Raw genomic sequence first — 15877 nt, forward strand, 5'->3', positions numbered from 1 at the left:
CACATTGAAAACATATTTGAGAATTTCCCGTGTTGAAGAAACTATTGCAAATATTCTGTAAAGTAAACAAGAGAGCATTGTTTTCTCAAACACTGTTTTTTCAAGCATTGTTTTAAGATTAGACAAATAATATTTATTGCTACTGTAATCTATAGAGCAACCGTACGATAGCATCAAGAAATGTAACAGAAATTGTGTTACAATTATGTAAACGTCGGCAAGAAGTTCATGTTGTTAACTTGCCGTCAATTAATGTATTCCTTGCATCTCTGTACTCAAATTTTTTCTTGTATAAACATCCGGGAGGTTACCATAATCCGGGCTTAGGAAACCCACTAAAATGGCGTCGTCCATTGTACGATACTGCCTTCCGTATTATGCTGTTTCACCAAGCTAGACATCGTCTGAACTTTCTTTTTAGCATTGTGATAGTGTTTTCATTGATCGAAGGGGCTAACTGGGGGTTTGTAGTTTCATTTTGTGATGTTTCATAGGGAATGTGAAACAAAACCCATCTAACCCAGCATGTGTTATCTAGGCATTGATTTCTGTGGATCGACTTCGTAAATCTTTTCGTTTTTAATTAAATAGTTTTTTATTTTGTCAGTAAATGATTGTTTCCAGATACTAAACAGGTGTTTAACCATATAGCACCACCTCAACCTAAAGCAGGCCCGGATTTTCGAAAGAATGGGTTGACCTGTTAGAGGTTATTTATAGCTTTACTAATTTTCTCTTTTCTAATGAAATTATTAAACCAAGCCTATTGGAAAAGAGGGGATTGAATCCCCTTAACCCCCATCTGGGTCCGGGCCTGTAAAGGCACGTTTAGTGACACATGACGTCTGCAAGACATAGCTGGTAATTAGTAAACCGTCCGTAAGTCACGCAATCACACACTCACAGCGTCTAAATTAACCAATTAAAATATTGCGGTAACAAAACTTATCAGTCGAATAGTCTTTTCATACTTAGGTTAGGTTAACTGCAAGATGTATGAAACACAATACTTAATTGGTTTGAGATAGATGACCTGCGTTGTCACTTGTCTCTCGAGAACATACCTGTACATATCTTATGTCCTATTCGCATTCGTGAGTAGACAGTGCGACAATTGATCATGGAAAGAACATGGCGCTCTGGCTGTCCATGGACAGAGGATACAGATACGTCTGTACCCTATATGGCTGTAATGAACAGCAGTGGGGTTGGTATATGTCCTCGGGCCAATTCTTAGTTAATCCACCGTCTAGGCCACCGTTCCAAAGTGAAAGTGCTGACCTTCAGGAGCAAGGTCACCAGCCACAACAAAACGTACAGGAGGTGATTTTCCAAGTAGCAAAATCAAATCATGAATCACAACAGAACGTAGAGAAGGTCGTTTCCCAGTTAACATCATGAAGCACAAAGAGGCAAAAGCGGAAGCTGTCTCCAAATTGGTCAGATGATAAAGTTTGCATTCTGCTAGATATCTGAAGGAATGACAAAGTTCAGAGTCGTTTACTATGTGATGGACGCAAAAACAGGTTTGGGAGAAAGTGGCAGCTGAAATGATGGAAGAGGGTTGTCCGCGTAGGGAGAGCAGTGCAAAGAGAAACTTTACCAACTGGAGAATTGCTACAAAACTGTAAAAGACAAACAACGAAAAACTAGAGAAAACAGCCTTGAAGATTCTTGTCTGGGATACAGCATTTTAGATGAAGTACTTTGTGCAACGCCTGCAATTGAGCCATTCTGCCAAATTGAATCTCAGAAGGTGAATCCAACTGAATCTAATACTGCATTCAATTCCAGCAGTGTGAAGATAAGATAAAACCCACCATTTGAAATCTTCTTCCCCAAATTCATCATAATCAACCCTGTCATCCAAAAATATAAGAGTAGTAACAGAGCTAGAAAAGGTGGTTGTAAGATTTTTCAAGGTGATGCCATAATGCTGGCAAAACTACAATAACGGAAATGATGTCCAAAATGGATGAGATTTTTTTTTAATTTCCTGGCAAAGCAAAGGAAATATAATGAAGAAGTACGAGACAGGCAATTGCAGAATGAGCTACTGATTGAAATAAGACAACTTATCTTCAAGTCCTAAAATTTTTGAAAAATACAGACAAATAGGAGGCATGACACGTTCACATCTAAAAGTTTTAGCATTGAAGATGTACTCAATGTGTTTGGTGTGAAAGTGGTGTTAACATGTACTCAATTTGTGAGGTTATTTTTTGTTCCATTAGTAATTCAACACTTAAAGGCTCATAACTCAACACAGCCTCTCTAGAGCTCTTCTGAATGCAACTCCTTCAACTGCTGGTAGAGCTGCTGCAGCTGCTGAATGTCGGCCACCATTATTACCATCATGTACTTGTGGCATCCGGGGTTTCATAGGCGGGGCAGTTCAGTCATTTGGTTAGCCGGCTAACGGATAAATGTTTTCTTTGTTGTGTCTCTTGTGTTCAAGTACATTTATTCTTACCAATCTTTGAGTCCAATGCTACAAAATTGGCGCTGCGAACAGATGGCTTCGAAACCGGTTCTTGGATTCAAGGATTTTGAAGTACTTTCTAGGTCAATTGGTACGTTCAAAAAAGACGCGTGTCAGGATTCGTGTCGGCGTTTCAAGAGTTGGAATACCAATTCGTTCAAGTTCTACCTGGACTTAGCTGTTACAGATTACAATATCACCTAAGACACTCACAGAAGTTTCTTTCTGAAATGTGTAGATGAAGGTATACGTATGCGTCTGGAGAGCGCAATAACTGTCATGCTAATTCACAGAATTCAACGTCGAACAACATATTGAGAAGACTCAGATGTTCTTTCAGCGTAAGTGCAATGCAATTGTAGAACGAGTGAAATTAGATCGGCGAATTCAACGGGAAGAAGAGGCTGTACAGGAGTACGTCGAAGGATTGAAACGAATCGCAACGAATTGTTTATTCAAAGCAGGAGAATACGAAGACAGATTGAGACATTTTTGTGGCATGGCTTAAAGATGAATTATTCTACAAAAGATGTATGAGAAAGAAAACTTACTGAAGCAACCATTGGATAAAGTGATTCTCCTAGCTAAGACGTTGGAAGGAGCAAGAGGTTGTGTTATGGCAACACTTGAGGCAACGGCAGAATCGCAACGGAAAGTTTGCCATCTACAAGAAAGAAAATATGTGAAGGGAGGCAAACCTTACAATAAACGTCACCCGGCCGGACGAGGGTTTGTCTGTTTTCAATGCGAAGAAGAAGGGCACTACCAATGGGAATGTACGAAGAAGACGGCGAAGAACTAAGATAAATCATTGGGATTTAGGTGTGGCAAAGTTGTTAAACCAGGAGATGTAATTCAGAGAACAAAGAAGGTACAACAAGCTCGAAACTCCCAGAAGGTAGACTTAGAAGGAAGCTCATCTCAGGAGGATGAAAATCAAGTTATTGCATTGACTCTGTCACAAAGAATGTTTACTGTCCAGAAAGTGTTCGTGATACATTAAGGAAACTTGAGTTGAATGTACGAGTAAATGACTGTTTCTTAACTTTTAGAGTTGATACAGGAGCGAACGTTTCATTGATGGATGAGATAGCGTGGAATAAATTGGGACAGCACAAGTTGAGTAAGGAGAAAGAGCAGCTAAGAAATGCTTCAGGTCGAATCATGAGATTTAAGAGCATGATGACAGGTCAGGTTAGATTTTGCAGCAACCTTGCACCTATTCAATTCTACGTGAGATAAGGAAAAGGATCAAACCTGGTGGGAATGGATTGGTTAAAAAATGTTGGGATGGCGACAGTGTGCATAGACTATCTTAAAGCTATGGAAAATCATAGCGGTGTAATGTTGACAGAATCAAATGAGATTTCAGCACCATTGAAGAAACTATTACAGCAGTTCTCAGAATTATTTGCAGAAGAACTGGGTTGCTGCAGTGAGATTGTGTTCATCTCTGTGCGACCAGAGGCGGATTTGAAGGTTTTTCCATTTCGACGACATCCTATGCATCTTCGGACACAGATCGAGAATGAATTGGAAAGGAACGTGAAAACGATGTATTGGGACCAGTTAACATCGCTCTATGTGTTTTCCAACAGTGAACATTGTTAAACCGAATAGTGATATCAGGATATGCGGTGATTTTAAACCCCTCAATCGGATTATGGTAGTTGATCAATATCCAATTCCCATACCAAAAGAGATGTTTAGTTCCCTAGCTGGGGGTAAAATGTTTTCGAAGATTGATCTGAAGGATGCTTACAACCAGATGTTCGGTGGACGAAGAAAGTCAAAAGTGGCTGGTGACTAACACGCACAAAGGACTGTTCAAATATAGACGATTACCGTTTGGAATCAGTTCAGCGCCTGCCATTTTTCAGAAAACAATAGCCAAAGTCTTGGAAGGCGTGAGAGGAATTTGCATCCATATGGATGATATTCCTATCTCAGGAAAAGATGAACAAGAACACATGCAGAATTTGTCCGAAGTATTTCAAAAGTTACAGCAACCTGGTTTCCGTAATAGAAGAGAAATGTTCGTTCTGTCAACCATCTGTGCAATATTTGGGACATATGTTTGACAGCTCAGGAATCAGAGTATCAAATGAAAGAGTTAAGACAATGCAATTGATGAAAGCACCTAAAGACCAGTCAGAGTTACGATCATTCTTATCTATGGTTTATTATTTTGGAAAATGTTTTCCACATATGTCCAGCCATACTCTACCTCTAAATCAACTGCTGAAGAAAGATACAAAATGGAACTGGTCATCAAGACAAGAAGTGCTTTTCAAAAGGTGAAACAAGAGCTAACATCTTTACCAATACTGGCAAAATATGATATGTCTCTTCCCGTTTGACTAGCCTGTGACGCAAGCGAAAAAGGCTTAGGAGTATGTTTGTTGCAAGTGACCGAAGGGAAAGAGCATCCAGTGGCGTACGCGTCAAAGTCTTTGACAAAAGCTGAACAGAATTATTTTCAGATAGAGTTTGAGGCGTTATCCATAATATTTGGGACTAGAAAATTTCGACATTTTCTACTGGGTAGAAAGTTTGTTCTCAGAACTGACCATCGACCATTACTGACAGTTTTTGATCCTACCAAACTGACAACTCCTACCTGAACAAGTCGGCAACTTGCTCGCTGGGCACTCCAGTTATCACATTATGACTATCAAATTCAATACCGGCGATCAGTTGAACTTGGGAATGCAGACTGTCTATCCCGTCTCCCAATTGGACATGACGAGGATTTTGAACAAACAAATGAATACCAAGATCAGTCAGAAAGATATATAGCGGCAATGGAATCTCATTTCATCAAAGATGGACCAATTCTTTTTGATCATTTACAAAGATATACTAAACAGGATCGCACTCTTTAACAAGTTATGAAATTCATCAATGACGGCTGGCCTTCAACAGTTAAGACCAAAGCTCTTTTAGATTTTGTTGCATACCAGCATCAGTTGTTAGTGTGTGACGGATGCGTAATGAAACGTGCAGAAGAGCCTAGAATAGTGATTCCAAAGGCAATAAGGGAACAATTACTATCAGAATTGCAGAAAGCACCCGTTGGTATGGAGAGAATGAAGAAACTTGCACGGAGGTTCATATGGTGGCCAGGTATCGACAGAGATATAGAGAGTATGGCCCAAAATTGTGAAAATTGTGCTGTGCATGCTGATAGACCACCAGAAGTACCCTTACATCCATGGGAGTTTTCTGAGTGCCCTTGGGCAAGAATTTACATTGATTTTGCCGAATCATTTTGCAAAAATGTGGTTTGTTGTGGTCGATGCGTTTTCAAAATGTCCTGAGGTAATACAGCTACCTGAGAGAGCGACTTCAGCGAGCCAAACCATTACTCAACTTCGTCGCATCTTCGCAAGGTTTGGTAATCCGAAGCAAATCGTGTCAGATAATAGGCCCCAATTCGTATCGTCAGAATTCAGAAATTTCTGTAAGAAACAGGGTATTCGTCATACCTTAGTACCTCCCTACCATCTCCAAAGCAACGGGCAAGCGGAACATTTTGTTAAAACGTTGAAAGGGGCAATCAAGAAAGGCATGGAAAGCGGAAAGGCAAGTTTGGAAGAGGTAGTGACAGATTTTTTGTCAGTCTACAGAAATACCAGCCATAACACTACAAACGTTTCTCCAGCCAGACTCCTAATGAATAGGGATCTGCGATGTCAACTGGATTTACTAAAGCCGCCACAAAAGTCCTCAGTGTTGACCATGACTTTGAAGGAAACGGTGAAAAAGGCTTAAGCAAAACAAAAGAGAGGTCACGACCAAACAGCGAGTGAGAGAAATGCAATTAGAGCGTATGATATGGTGTTGGTACGTCACGCAAAGATGCCGAAGTGGAGAAACGCCAGAGTAGTACAAGTTTTGGGGGAGAGGTATTATACAGTACAGTATAGAGACACGGGAGTAAGACAAAAGGTTCACGTGGATCACTTGAGACTGCACCCACGGTCAAATCAATTACCAACCCAGCAGCTAGTACAAGATGAACCAAATCTAGAGCCTAGAGACGTCGCAGGTAGCAATTGAGACAACAAACGAGAGGATCAATTTCGCAGTGACACAGAGCCTGAGTCCTTAGACGATGGTACTGAAGACGAGTTGAGTGCGCCTAAAGTTGCCGAAGGATTAGAGCAGCGAGGAAGGAGTCAGCGTACTACAAAGGCGATACCACCTACAAGATATGGAGAGTGGACAGTGTAGAGAGGCTATAGAACTGATAATCATAGCGCTGTAAATTTTGTGTTTTGAGTAGAAAGGAGGGAGATGATGTGGCCTCCGAGGTTTCATAGGCGGGGCAGCTCAGTCATTTGGTTAGCCGACAAACGGATACTTATTTTCTTAGTTGTGTCTCTTCTGTTCAATTACATTTATTCTTACCAATCTTTGAGTCCTAGGCTACAGTACTAGCCAGTTGTCATCTGCATGATCACCATGGGCAATACAATAGTTGTGTATAACACAGCATGCAAATATTACAAAGCCAAGGTTCAAGTGAGTTCTTTGTTGTATGAGGAGGATCCTTCATCAACCTTTAACCAGCGCAAATCTTTGCTCTACCACGATTCTTCCCCTAGAAAACCTTGCGTTGAATGCTGCTTCATGTCTTGTTAGATTGCCGCTGTTGGGAAAGTCTTCATTAGCCATGATAGTAATAATTATGTAGCATCTGCCATAATTAAAATTGGATCTGATTGCCGTATATTTTTACTGTTCCACCGCCAGAAAAACCTGTTTCTAGTGTCTGCCCTTGCCTGTACAACCAGCTGTTAGCATATATCCTGGCATCATGTACGCGACCAGGCTATCCAAATAAAATGTGGGTGAACAAGAGGTCACAGTCTACAGTGCCATGGAGTACAGGATAGAAATTTTTGTTGTTGTAATAATCTTGCGGATGGACAGATGCTCCTGCTATGGGACAATGTGTCCATCTCATGCTCTTCCAATTCTAATCAATTCGCTTATATCCCTGAAGGCCCTCTTACTACATCTTAGCCTACGGCCTGTTGGCATTCGTATGTACGTGGGCCCTATTAGACGATCTATCGCTCGGCTAACGTCGTTTGTGATTAAGGATGCAGTTGATATGCCAACACCAAACAGAAGTGCAATGGTTCGGTATTCGTTGTGGCCAGACAGCCTCCACAGTACAATGGCAACTCTTTTACCACAAAGAGTGCCTTTCTGAACTCGCTCGTTCTCTGCGATGGCCGGATGGAAATCGGCACACAAACGCAAGAACGTTATTTTTGTCATTCTGAAGTTATCTTCTACGTCATTTCAAACCAGACTCGCTTGATCCAACCACCTGCACCTGCGGAGCTTCATCTACTCTGTTCGCCTTCATTCGATTTTTCTAAGCAGGAGCTGACAAAGTACTGCAAATATTTGCAGAAACTTCTTACGAAACAATAGCGTCGACGCCAGTAGTCGTAGCTGATTGTTGCGCTGTAACGCAATTTGTCGACTCCGCCTAGCTATGGCTGCATACTGCCGACGGTGAATAAATAACAAGAGCATAGTATGTTTGTCAATCGAAGAATGTAATGTAATAATATATACAGTAATTGCATGCCAATGTTGTTAACCTTGCAGTAACCATGCTTGCTAGTCTGGTTAGTGCTAACCAAGAATATGACACTTAAATACTTTCAGGCGGTCTGCAAAATATTAGTTATCTATTATTATGTTTGCTAACCAAGGTCGCTAAACCTAGTGCAAAAACGCCAGAAGTCTGCAGATTGATACAGTCAGTTGGTTGTCTCTCTCTTCACTTCCACTTCCTGTACCAGCCTTGTCATCACTCACTAAACTAGCTTGTTTCTATCCAAAAATCACTTTGTCTACGTATTTTCTAAACTGTTCCTCTGTTACTTCACCTGATTTCTTTTTAGTACATTTCCGTACTGAACCCACTTCCTCTGTTGTCCTGTTTCCTAACTTTTCTAGGTTTTCTATTACCGCTGCCACTTCACTCACCTTTTGTTGTATCGCTTTCAATTCCTCATTTATTCCCTTAATCACGCTCTGAATGACCTTTACCACACGCTGAAGGCCCTTTTCCAAATGGGAAGTCATCTTTAGTAACTATCTTCACACTCCAACTCAGCTGTATCAATTAGTCAGTAGCAAACCCACCGGCGTAGCGTGATCCTAATTTTTGGGGAGATAATAATTAGGCAAAAACCACGTCTCTTTCTCACATGCAAAGCCCCGCCCAATTTCTATTTTCGAGCTCGCAGTTTGTATATCTAACTAAGTAAATAATATAAATTTCAGGTTACAAATAAGCTGCTGGACTGTGTGCTGCGTCAGTGTGCGTATAAAGGAGTGGAAACACTATTATTGTCCAAACCAAAAATGTTTTAATGGCTCGCAGGGTTGGTCAAATGCAAATTAAATGGCATTTCGATGACAATAGAATCTAAGCTAAAAGACCAATTCAGTGAAAACGACGTTGACCAATTTTATCATTTCGTAATATAGTTAGCAATATAGGTTAGCTAATTAGTTAGAATAACCTGTGGAGAAAGTACCGTGAGGTGCAAGCAAATCATTAGGTAGCGAAGCCGCAGGAAAATCCATTATCCGATCAATCGAGTTGTCGACCTCAACTACACAGACTTAAAAATAATTGATGGATTGGCTTCTGCATCTTTTTTGATGCGGTCTTCTTTGACTCCTCCGTTGCCGGACAGCGTAGTAAACGTCTCAAATAAGTGATGGTCATGCGCACTTTCCGTGTCCACGATTTCTCGACTCTGGTCTTATCATAATAAAATGATGATGTGTATTATGAAAGAGGTAGAGTCAATTAACGTCGTCGATCGTCAACATACTACTCTGAGATTAAGCGGACTGTCACTGTTTAGTAACTTAAATTCTAGTTTTGCTTGAAGCAGAATGACACGCCCAAAATGTTTGAGGGCTCCAGCCTTCTGTATCTCCCCCGACGCTACGTCGGTGGCAAAGCTCTCTTTATGACCCTTTCTAGTCCCTTCTATGTTATTTACGAGGCTGCAAGTAAGGATCCTTCTCCATAACAGCTTCGCCTTCAAACATCTCAAATGGTATATATGGAAACCAATTTATATCAATAGCAGCAAACCCGAGTAAACTCACTTTGTACGTGTCATCTTCCATTAAAGTTGAATAATGTCGTCTACATCAGCTTCAGTTTTCTCCTTCGTACCAGTGTTCTCCTTTTTTATATTTCTGAGATGACTAAGTTTTTTCTCTTTTGAAGCGGCTTCAAATATCAGTGACTTTGCATTCTCTATCTCTCCTGTATTAAACCCCCTCTTCACGACATCTCCAGGTGTGTCGAGAGGCACGCAATGCATCTTGTTCTGTAGAAATTATAAAACACTAAAAACAACCACGTTGCTAGAATTGTTTGTCAACGCCTTCCCACATCCAAGACCTTCAAATATGTCTTTTATACAAATTTTGTTGCTGAATCCAACAGTCCAACCAAATTTTTCTGTTTGTAATATGTTTTTGGGTATTTTTCAAAACCTTCCACAGGCCCAACGATATTTTATCAAGCAAGTTTGCCATAGCTCGCTTGGTAATGGTGCTTCCTGCTACCAATGCGAGCAGTGAGAGGACTTTCTCAACGATGATGAGACTTAAAACGCATATTCGAAGAAAATCTGGACAAGCGAAAAATTGGACAATGCAAGATTGTAAAACCTAGATCTAAAAATTTTCTCAAGAATAGGTAGATTCTCAAGAAGCCTATCATCGACGAGAAAATCGGCAAGCAGCGAGGAAGATATGCCTCAAACCCTTGCAACGACCAATTGATATCGTTTTACCCATTGACATTGAATCCGTTTATATCGACCTACTCAGAGTTGTGACTCAATCGCACGACGTTTGTATGACCACCGTATGCAGCCGTCTTGGTAGCTTCTTGAACGTGAGTGGCGCCGAGATGTCGACATAGGTGCACAATAACGGTATGGCCTCAAGTGGCAACCTTGGTCATGACTTTACCCGGAGAAAGGATATACTGGTCTGCAAGGAAATCTTTCCCATCGGGATGCATTCGACCACCCAACCAATAGACTTCTAGAACTCTCTGTGTACTCACAGGAATTCGGCAATAATCGAACCTTGAAAGCACACCGCTAGAAATGCTGAAAGAATTCGTATAGTTATTATCTCCAATGTATGTATATATACTATAGATCACATGTATCTAACGTAATTTTCCTATATTCTATAACCTCGACATTGGGTGGACTGGAGGAAAGGTTATGACCTAACGAAGACGTTTGCGCTTCTCTTTTACTTTTCTCTGCTTCAGTTGCAATAGATTTCGCTGAGTCTCTTTTGTAAGACGTATGCGACATTGCTCGAATAGATCTGACACCAGCCTTATAATAAGGTCGGGACATATCTCTTCGGTGCACAGTTGCCAGAATTCGTTGAAACAATCGATCAATACTTTTCTGGCTGAAAAGAATGGAAGCGGTCCGGGATCTGTATTGGTTATAACATGTTTGTAGACCCCGATGGTTTCCTTCACCATCTCGATAAATGTATCGGTGATACGGATGTTGTCACCTCTATTCGTATATTCTCTTCGGTAGTGAGATCTGCTCGTTTGAACATGCCGATGTATGGAGCATCTAACCTCACGAGATGTCCCATATGCATCAACCTACATTCAACTCTCTGCACGATACTCGCTGGGTAATCGTGTTGACGAGATCGATGTTTTTACCGTAGATCGACAACCAGCAGTGCAACATAGCAACATCACCAGGACTCAGAGTTCTGGGTGGACCGACAATGTTCTTCTGATTCAACTCCATATCCTTAATGGTGAATATTTGTAGCTCGGTTTACTATTGGTGTATATACCCATGATATAATAACAGCTCATGCCTTGGTATACTTGTGGGGATACAACATTGAATCATTTTACGTCTAGCCGCGTAATCAACCACCCGGTTAATACATCAAACAAAAGGTAACGAGTGACCAAATAGCTCCATAGTCATTGCATCAAATTTAGTCACAGCTGTCATTGCGCACAATTCCGTGGTTATATACTTGAAATGTTATTTGCCTAATAGTGTGCAACTTTAATTAACGTAGACTTAACGTAATTAACGTACAAAATTTATAATGTACGGTAGACCCTCCTTTTAGTACAATTATAACACTATAAGTGACAGATATACGCACGCAGCAAAACAAACAATTAAAAGTCAGTTACTACTTTATGTCATTACACTGTATGCTTAACTATTATCACAAGCTATAGTCACCACCTACTCATCTAGGTGGGCCTCACTTTCAATGAGTCCCAGCAGGTCCACTTTGATAGGTCTATACGTAGAGGATCTTGTTCCACGGATACACAGTATACTCGAGCGAAGTAGGGCAAAACTCAATCTACAGCGAATTAATTGCATAATTCTACTGTACTGCTCTCCTGACTTGGCTGCATGCAGACTTGCCACTCGCTTATAGAAGGTTGTTGCCTCTGGGCCTGTGCTTCCGTATGACGTAAACACTAATGGAGTGAAAGACCCATGCTCAACTTCCCGAATTCTCTCACCGTAAGCGCGTTTCTTCTCATTCTCGTGACTCACATAGGCGGATTTGAGTGAAGAGTGTTTGCGGTTGGAAGCAGCGTTTGGGTAGAAAACCCTCACATCAAAAAATGCCCGTTCTCCATGCCTCCACACTCCTCTAGCAGAAATGTCGACCCTAGCGTTATCATCTGTGATGGCAGTGCGATGCGCAAACTGTTCTCCATCCAAGGGACGAAGTACAGGTTCGATTGTAACATCTGTAGAAACCTCCCTTAGAAGATCAGCTGTGATGTTCCGGATCTCGTTGTGCCTTAGCGTGGGAAAGCCGCCTTTCTGGCATATTTAGTACAATTATTGTCAACAGATTGGTAAAAATTTCAATATTTGTGATATATAAAGTGAGTGAGTGATAGATTGTGTTCTGGCACATAGCCTTTTATCACTCAGGACTTCTTACCAAGTCCCAAGAAGAGATGAGAAGATGAATAGCAAAATCGGTCGTCTCCTCCAGTAAACTCAAACTTTTCTCAAATTTCCCGTTCTCTCTGTAACAGTAACAAAGATTTATGAGAAGTAAAATAGAAAACATTGAATTATAATTTGCATCTTTCCATGTATACGTACTTGTAGACATTTCCACTAGATTCCAGTGTCATCGCCTCGCCTTTCCAACTTGAGGGACGCTTCGTATGTGTTTATCGAATATTCGTATTTCCCTCCATATGTATATGTAAGCAAGGTTTTTAGCGCTAAAACACAATCACAATATTTAATTTGTATTAATATAATATAGATTCTTCTATTTCCAACCAAACTATTTGAAAGATTATTGTACTTACCTTCTTTTATAAACGCGTATATATTTCAATCGTTTTCGGTTATTTTTGATCTACCATATTCTATCTCAAGCGTTCCATTTTGCTGACATCGTGTGTTTATATTATATTTGCAACGCCTATTTGACAAAAGTGTGCTAAGCTTTGCACACAAGTTTTGATTTGTATTTTTGTATTAAGGAAATATCGATATATTTTATTTATGTACTCAAATCACAAAGTTCCTACAGCTGGACAGCCTCAAAAAATATATCGACGTAATCGCTAAACAAAACTTTCATCCAATATTTTTCTAAATGAATAAAAAATCCATAAAATGCCACAATTTTTATTCTTTGACTATTCTTTGACTATCCCTTTGGCGCTAGCACGTTCGGACGACGTTGGGACGAGGTTTATTACTGTGGAATTTGACACGCCGTTTGCCCCGTCTTTCTCTGCGTGACGTATTTGGCATTCATGTGCAGACCTGCTAGTTTCACAAGAAATCCGACAGAAAGTCTTGGTGTGATTTCTTTCCGGTATCTTGGGGTTATACAAGAAAACCCTTCTAAATCCCTGCAATGTTAGTAGCAGGCCCGTAGCTTGGCTTGTGAAGTGGGCGGTGCGTAATACACCAAAATGGACCAATGACGTCACATACATGATAGTTTTAGCCTTTCGAATTATATATATGTATATATATATATATATATATATATATATATATATATATATATATTAGCACATTATTCGAATGGGCAACATCTGATAATTGACACAAATTTTCGCGGATATATAATTGGGACATCATACAATTCGCTTATTGGGCGGAGAAAACGCAAAATACCAGATAATATGTAACCCATTATAAGTGACCAAGTGTTCGCTGGAAGCGGTTTCGAAAGTCCCTGTTTAGAAGAAGCTTTCGCGATTCGTCGACAGTCACATGTGCTTCAAGCTTGCCAAGAGCTTCGTCGTCTCTTTCCGGCTGCAATGTCAAATTTTGCAAACTACAGACAAGCACATAGATGCAGGGGACCTGCAGACTACCGCAAACGACACCATGTTTCAAAGTGAGATAAGGTTGCGTGCTGGCTAAAGGTGGAGGGCAAAATTGCAGCGGTTAGCGAGGCGCATAAGGAACAAACTTTTTGTGACGTTACAACCTACAGACGAACGCCAGCACAAAGCAAAGTTCCAGAATCCAGCCACCGCCATGCAAGGGCACTATTCAAAGGCGATTACACAAAAAGGAACTCGATCTCGAGTTCGCTCTTACCAGGGCGGAAAAATGTGCGGGTAGCAGAGCCAATGCTTTTGTTGAGAAGAACTCGTCGTGGGAGTCATATTGCCTGTCGTTCAGTGCACAATCAACGAATTGAGAGATTATGGGTTGATGTATATACTGTAGAGGCGTTCTTAGCATTTACTAATCATTCTTTACTTCTTAGAAGATCACGAACATTTGAATGTCACCAATGAGCTTTATTTGTATTACTTGCAATACGTGTTGATTCCTCGAATCAACCAATCTCTTGACATTTTTGTCAGTACTTGCAATAGACACCACTTGTCGACTGAAGTCAGCTCATTTTGCACATGATCGAGTAAAAGTTCTGGAGCAATAACTGAATAGTAATTTGTTGTTTTACACAGCATGGCCGAAGTTTAGTGTAAAAATAGACATCGGGAATGATTGAACAGTATGGTAGTGGAAGAACAGCAGTTAGAAGACGCGGTATTAACAGCGGAAGAAATAGTGCAGTATGGGGTTGACTTCGCAAGACCCACTCGGGTTAAAGATCCAGAAAGAAGGTCAGTCATAGTTCCGTCCAAGTTCAATACAATTGACAGACTAGACGCTAGAATACCTTCAAATTCGCGTAAATCCAATAAATGATAGTGATTGATTGAGGGTTGATCTTTTTATCTAGATGCACTTGCAACTCTTTAGTGACCATATGTACATGTGCACGTATAAACAAGAGTTTCTTACATAGTCGGCATAATTTACCATTATTTTCTAATATGCACAAAGTAAAATCGACAATCATTCATTCATTTTTAAGTCGTCATTACATACAGTCAAGTGCCAATCGACACAACAACGTTTGAAAATAGTACACTACAATACATACGTAACGAACGTTTAAGATCTGGCAACGTCAGCCGTTTCTCGCAAATGTTCTCTAAACGAAGTTCATTGTCCACAGACTTCCGGTCAGTATGCTGTTAAACTCTGCGCGAAAATCGGTGTAACTTGAGTATGTAGTGGGTAAGTGCAAGGATGTACGTGTGTGATGTGATGCGGCGAAAGAGTCCGGTCAATACATTGAAATCGACCTTTATGATATCGACAGTCACAACACTGCTCCCAGTTGAAAAGCGCGAAAAGCGTCCGAGTATATCCGTATTGAGGGTACGGACGTATCTAAGGAGGAAGCTAAATACAGCCTGTTGACTAGCAGACATAGCTTCTGGCTCTGCTATCATAGTGACCACCGTATTTGCAAATGGTTTAAACTTTGCCAATTTTCCTCGTACCATCTAGTCGATGGTAGGCAAGAGGCCGCGCCGTTCTTTTGCTTCCATGGCAAAGGCTGGCTTTGCCAACAGCTCAGAGTGACCGACTCGTCACACAATGTCGCGAACATTTTTAGCTGTGGGCAGTTGCTTTACGCCGAACCGACTAAATAGATCAATAAGTTCTTCTTGAGTAACATCGTCGAGAACATCCATCCTTTCTGCCTGTCCAATAAGTTCTGTTTCTGACAAGTAGTTGATAAAGATGTAACTAGGCAGTCATCTGTTACTTTTTCTACAATGAGTCCCGATACTACAGTTGCCCTCAAAACTTTAATGGAAACAACCCAAGCTGCTTAAGACCTGAGGCCAGAATGCGCGCGATTGCAACAAATTCTTCTTTTGTCGCATTGGGATCAACGACGGGAACTCTCTCGATCTCTCCGTCAAAGTTCATATCCATT

The 15877-nt window shown here is 40.7% G+C and overlaps 2 protein-coding genes across 2 annotated transcripts; one reads left to right on the forward strand and one right to left on the reverse strand.

Annotated features, from left to right (window-relative positions):
* Nucleotides 1-4410: 4410 nt before the first annotated feature.
* Nucleotides 4411-6256, forward strand: LOC134181738 (uncharacterized protein K02A2.6-like). The gene is made up of 4 exons (XM_062649006.1): nucleotides 4411-4517; nucleotides 4567-4660; nucleotides 5446-5629; nucleotides 5673-6256. Exons 1-4 carry the CDS (start codon nucleotides 4411-4413, stop codon nucleotides 6254-6256), a joined length of 969 nt encoding a protein of 322 aa, XP_062504990.1.
* Nucleotides 6257-11734: 5478 nt separating this feature from the next.
* On the reverse strand, nucleotides 11735-15437 carry LOC134181739 (uncharacterized). The gene is made up of 5 exons (XM_062649007.1): nucleotides 15222-15437; nucleotides 13767-13878; nucleotides 12737-12821; nucleotides 12530-12617; nucleotides 11735-12405 (listed from the first exon to the last, which is right to left on the reverse strand). The coding sequence occupies exons 1-5, from the start codon at nucleotides 15435-15437 to the stop codon at nucleotides 11806-11808; spliced, it is 1101 nt and encodes a 366-aa protein (XP_062504991.1). The 3' UTR covers nucleotides 11735-11805.
* Nucleotides 15438-15877: the final 440 nt, after the last annotated feature.

The sequence above is a fragment of the Corticium candelabrum genome, chromosome 7 (genome assembly GCF_963422355.1).
Source record: "Corticium candelabrum chromosome 7, ooCorCand1.1, whole genome shotgun sequence".
Lineage (NCBI taxonomy): Eukaryota > Metazoa > Porifera > Homoscleromorpha > Homosclerophorida > Plakinidae > Corticium > Corticium candelabrum.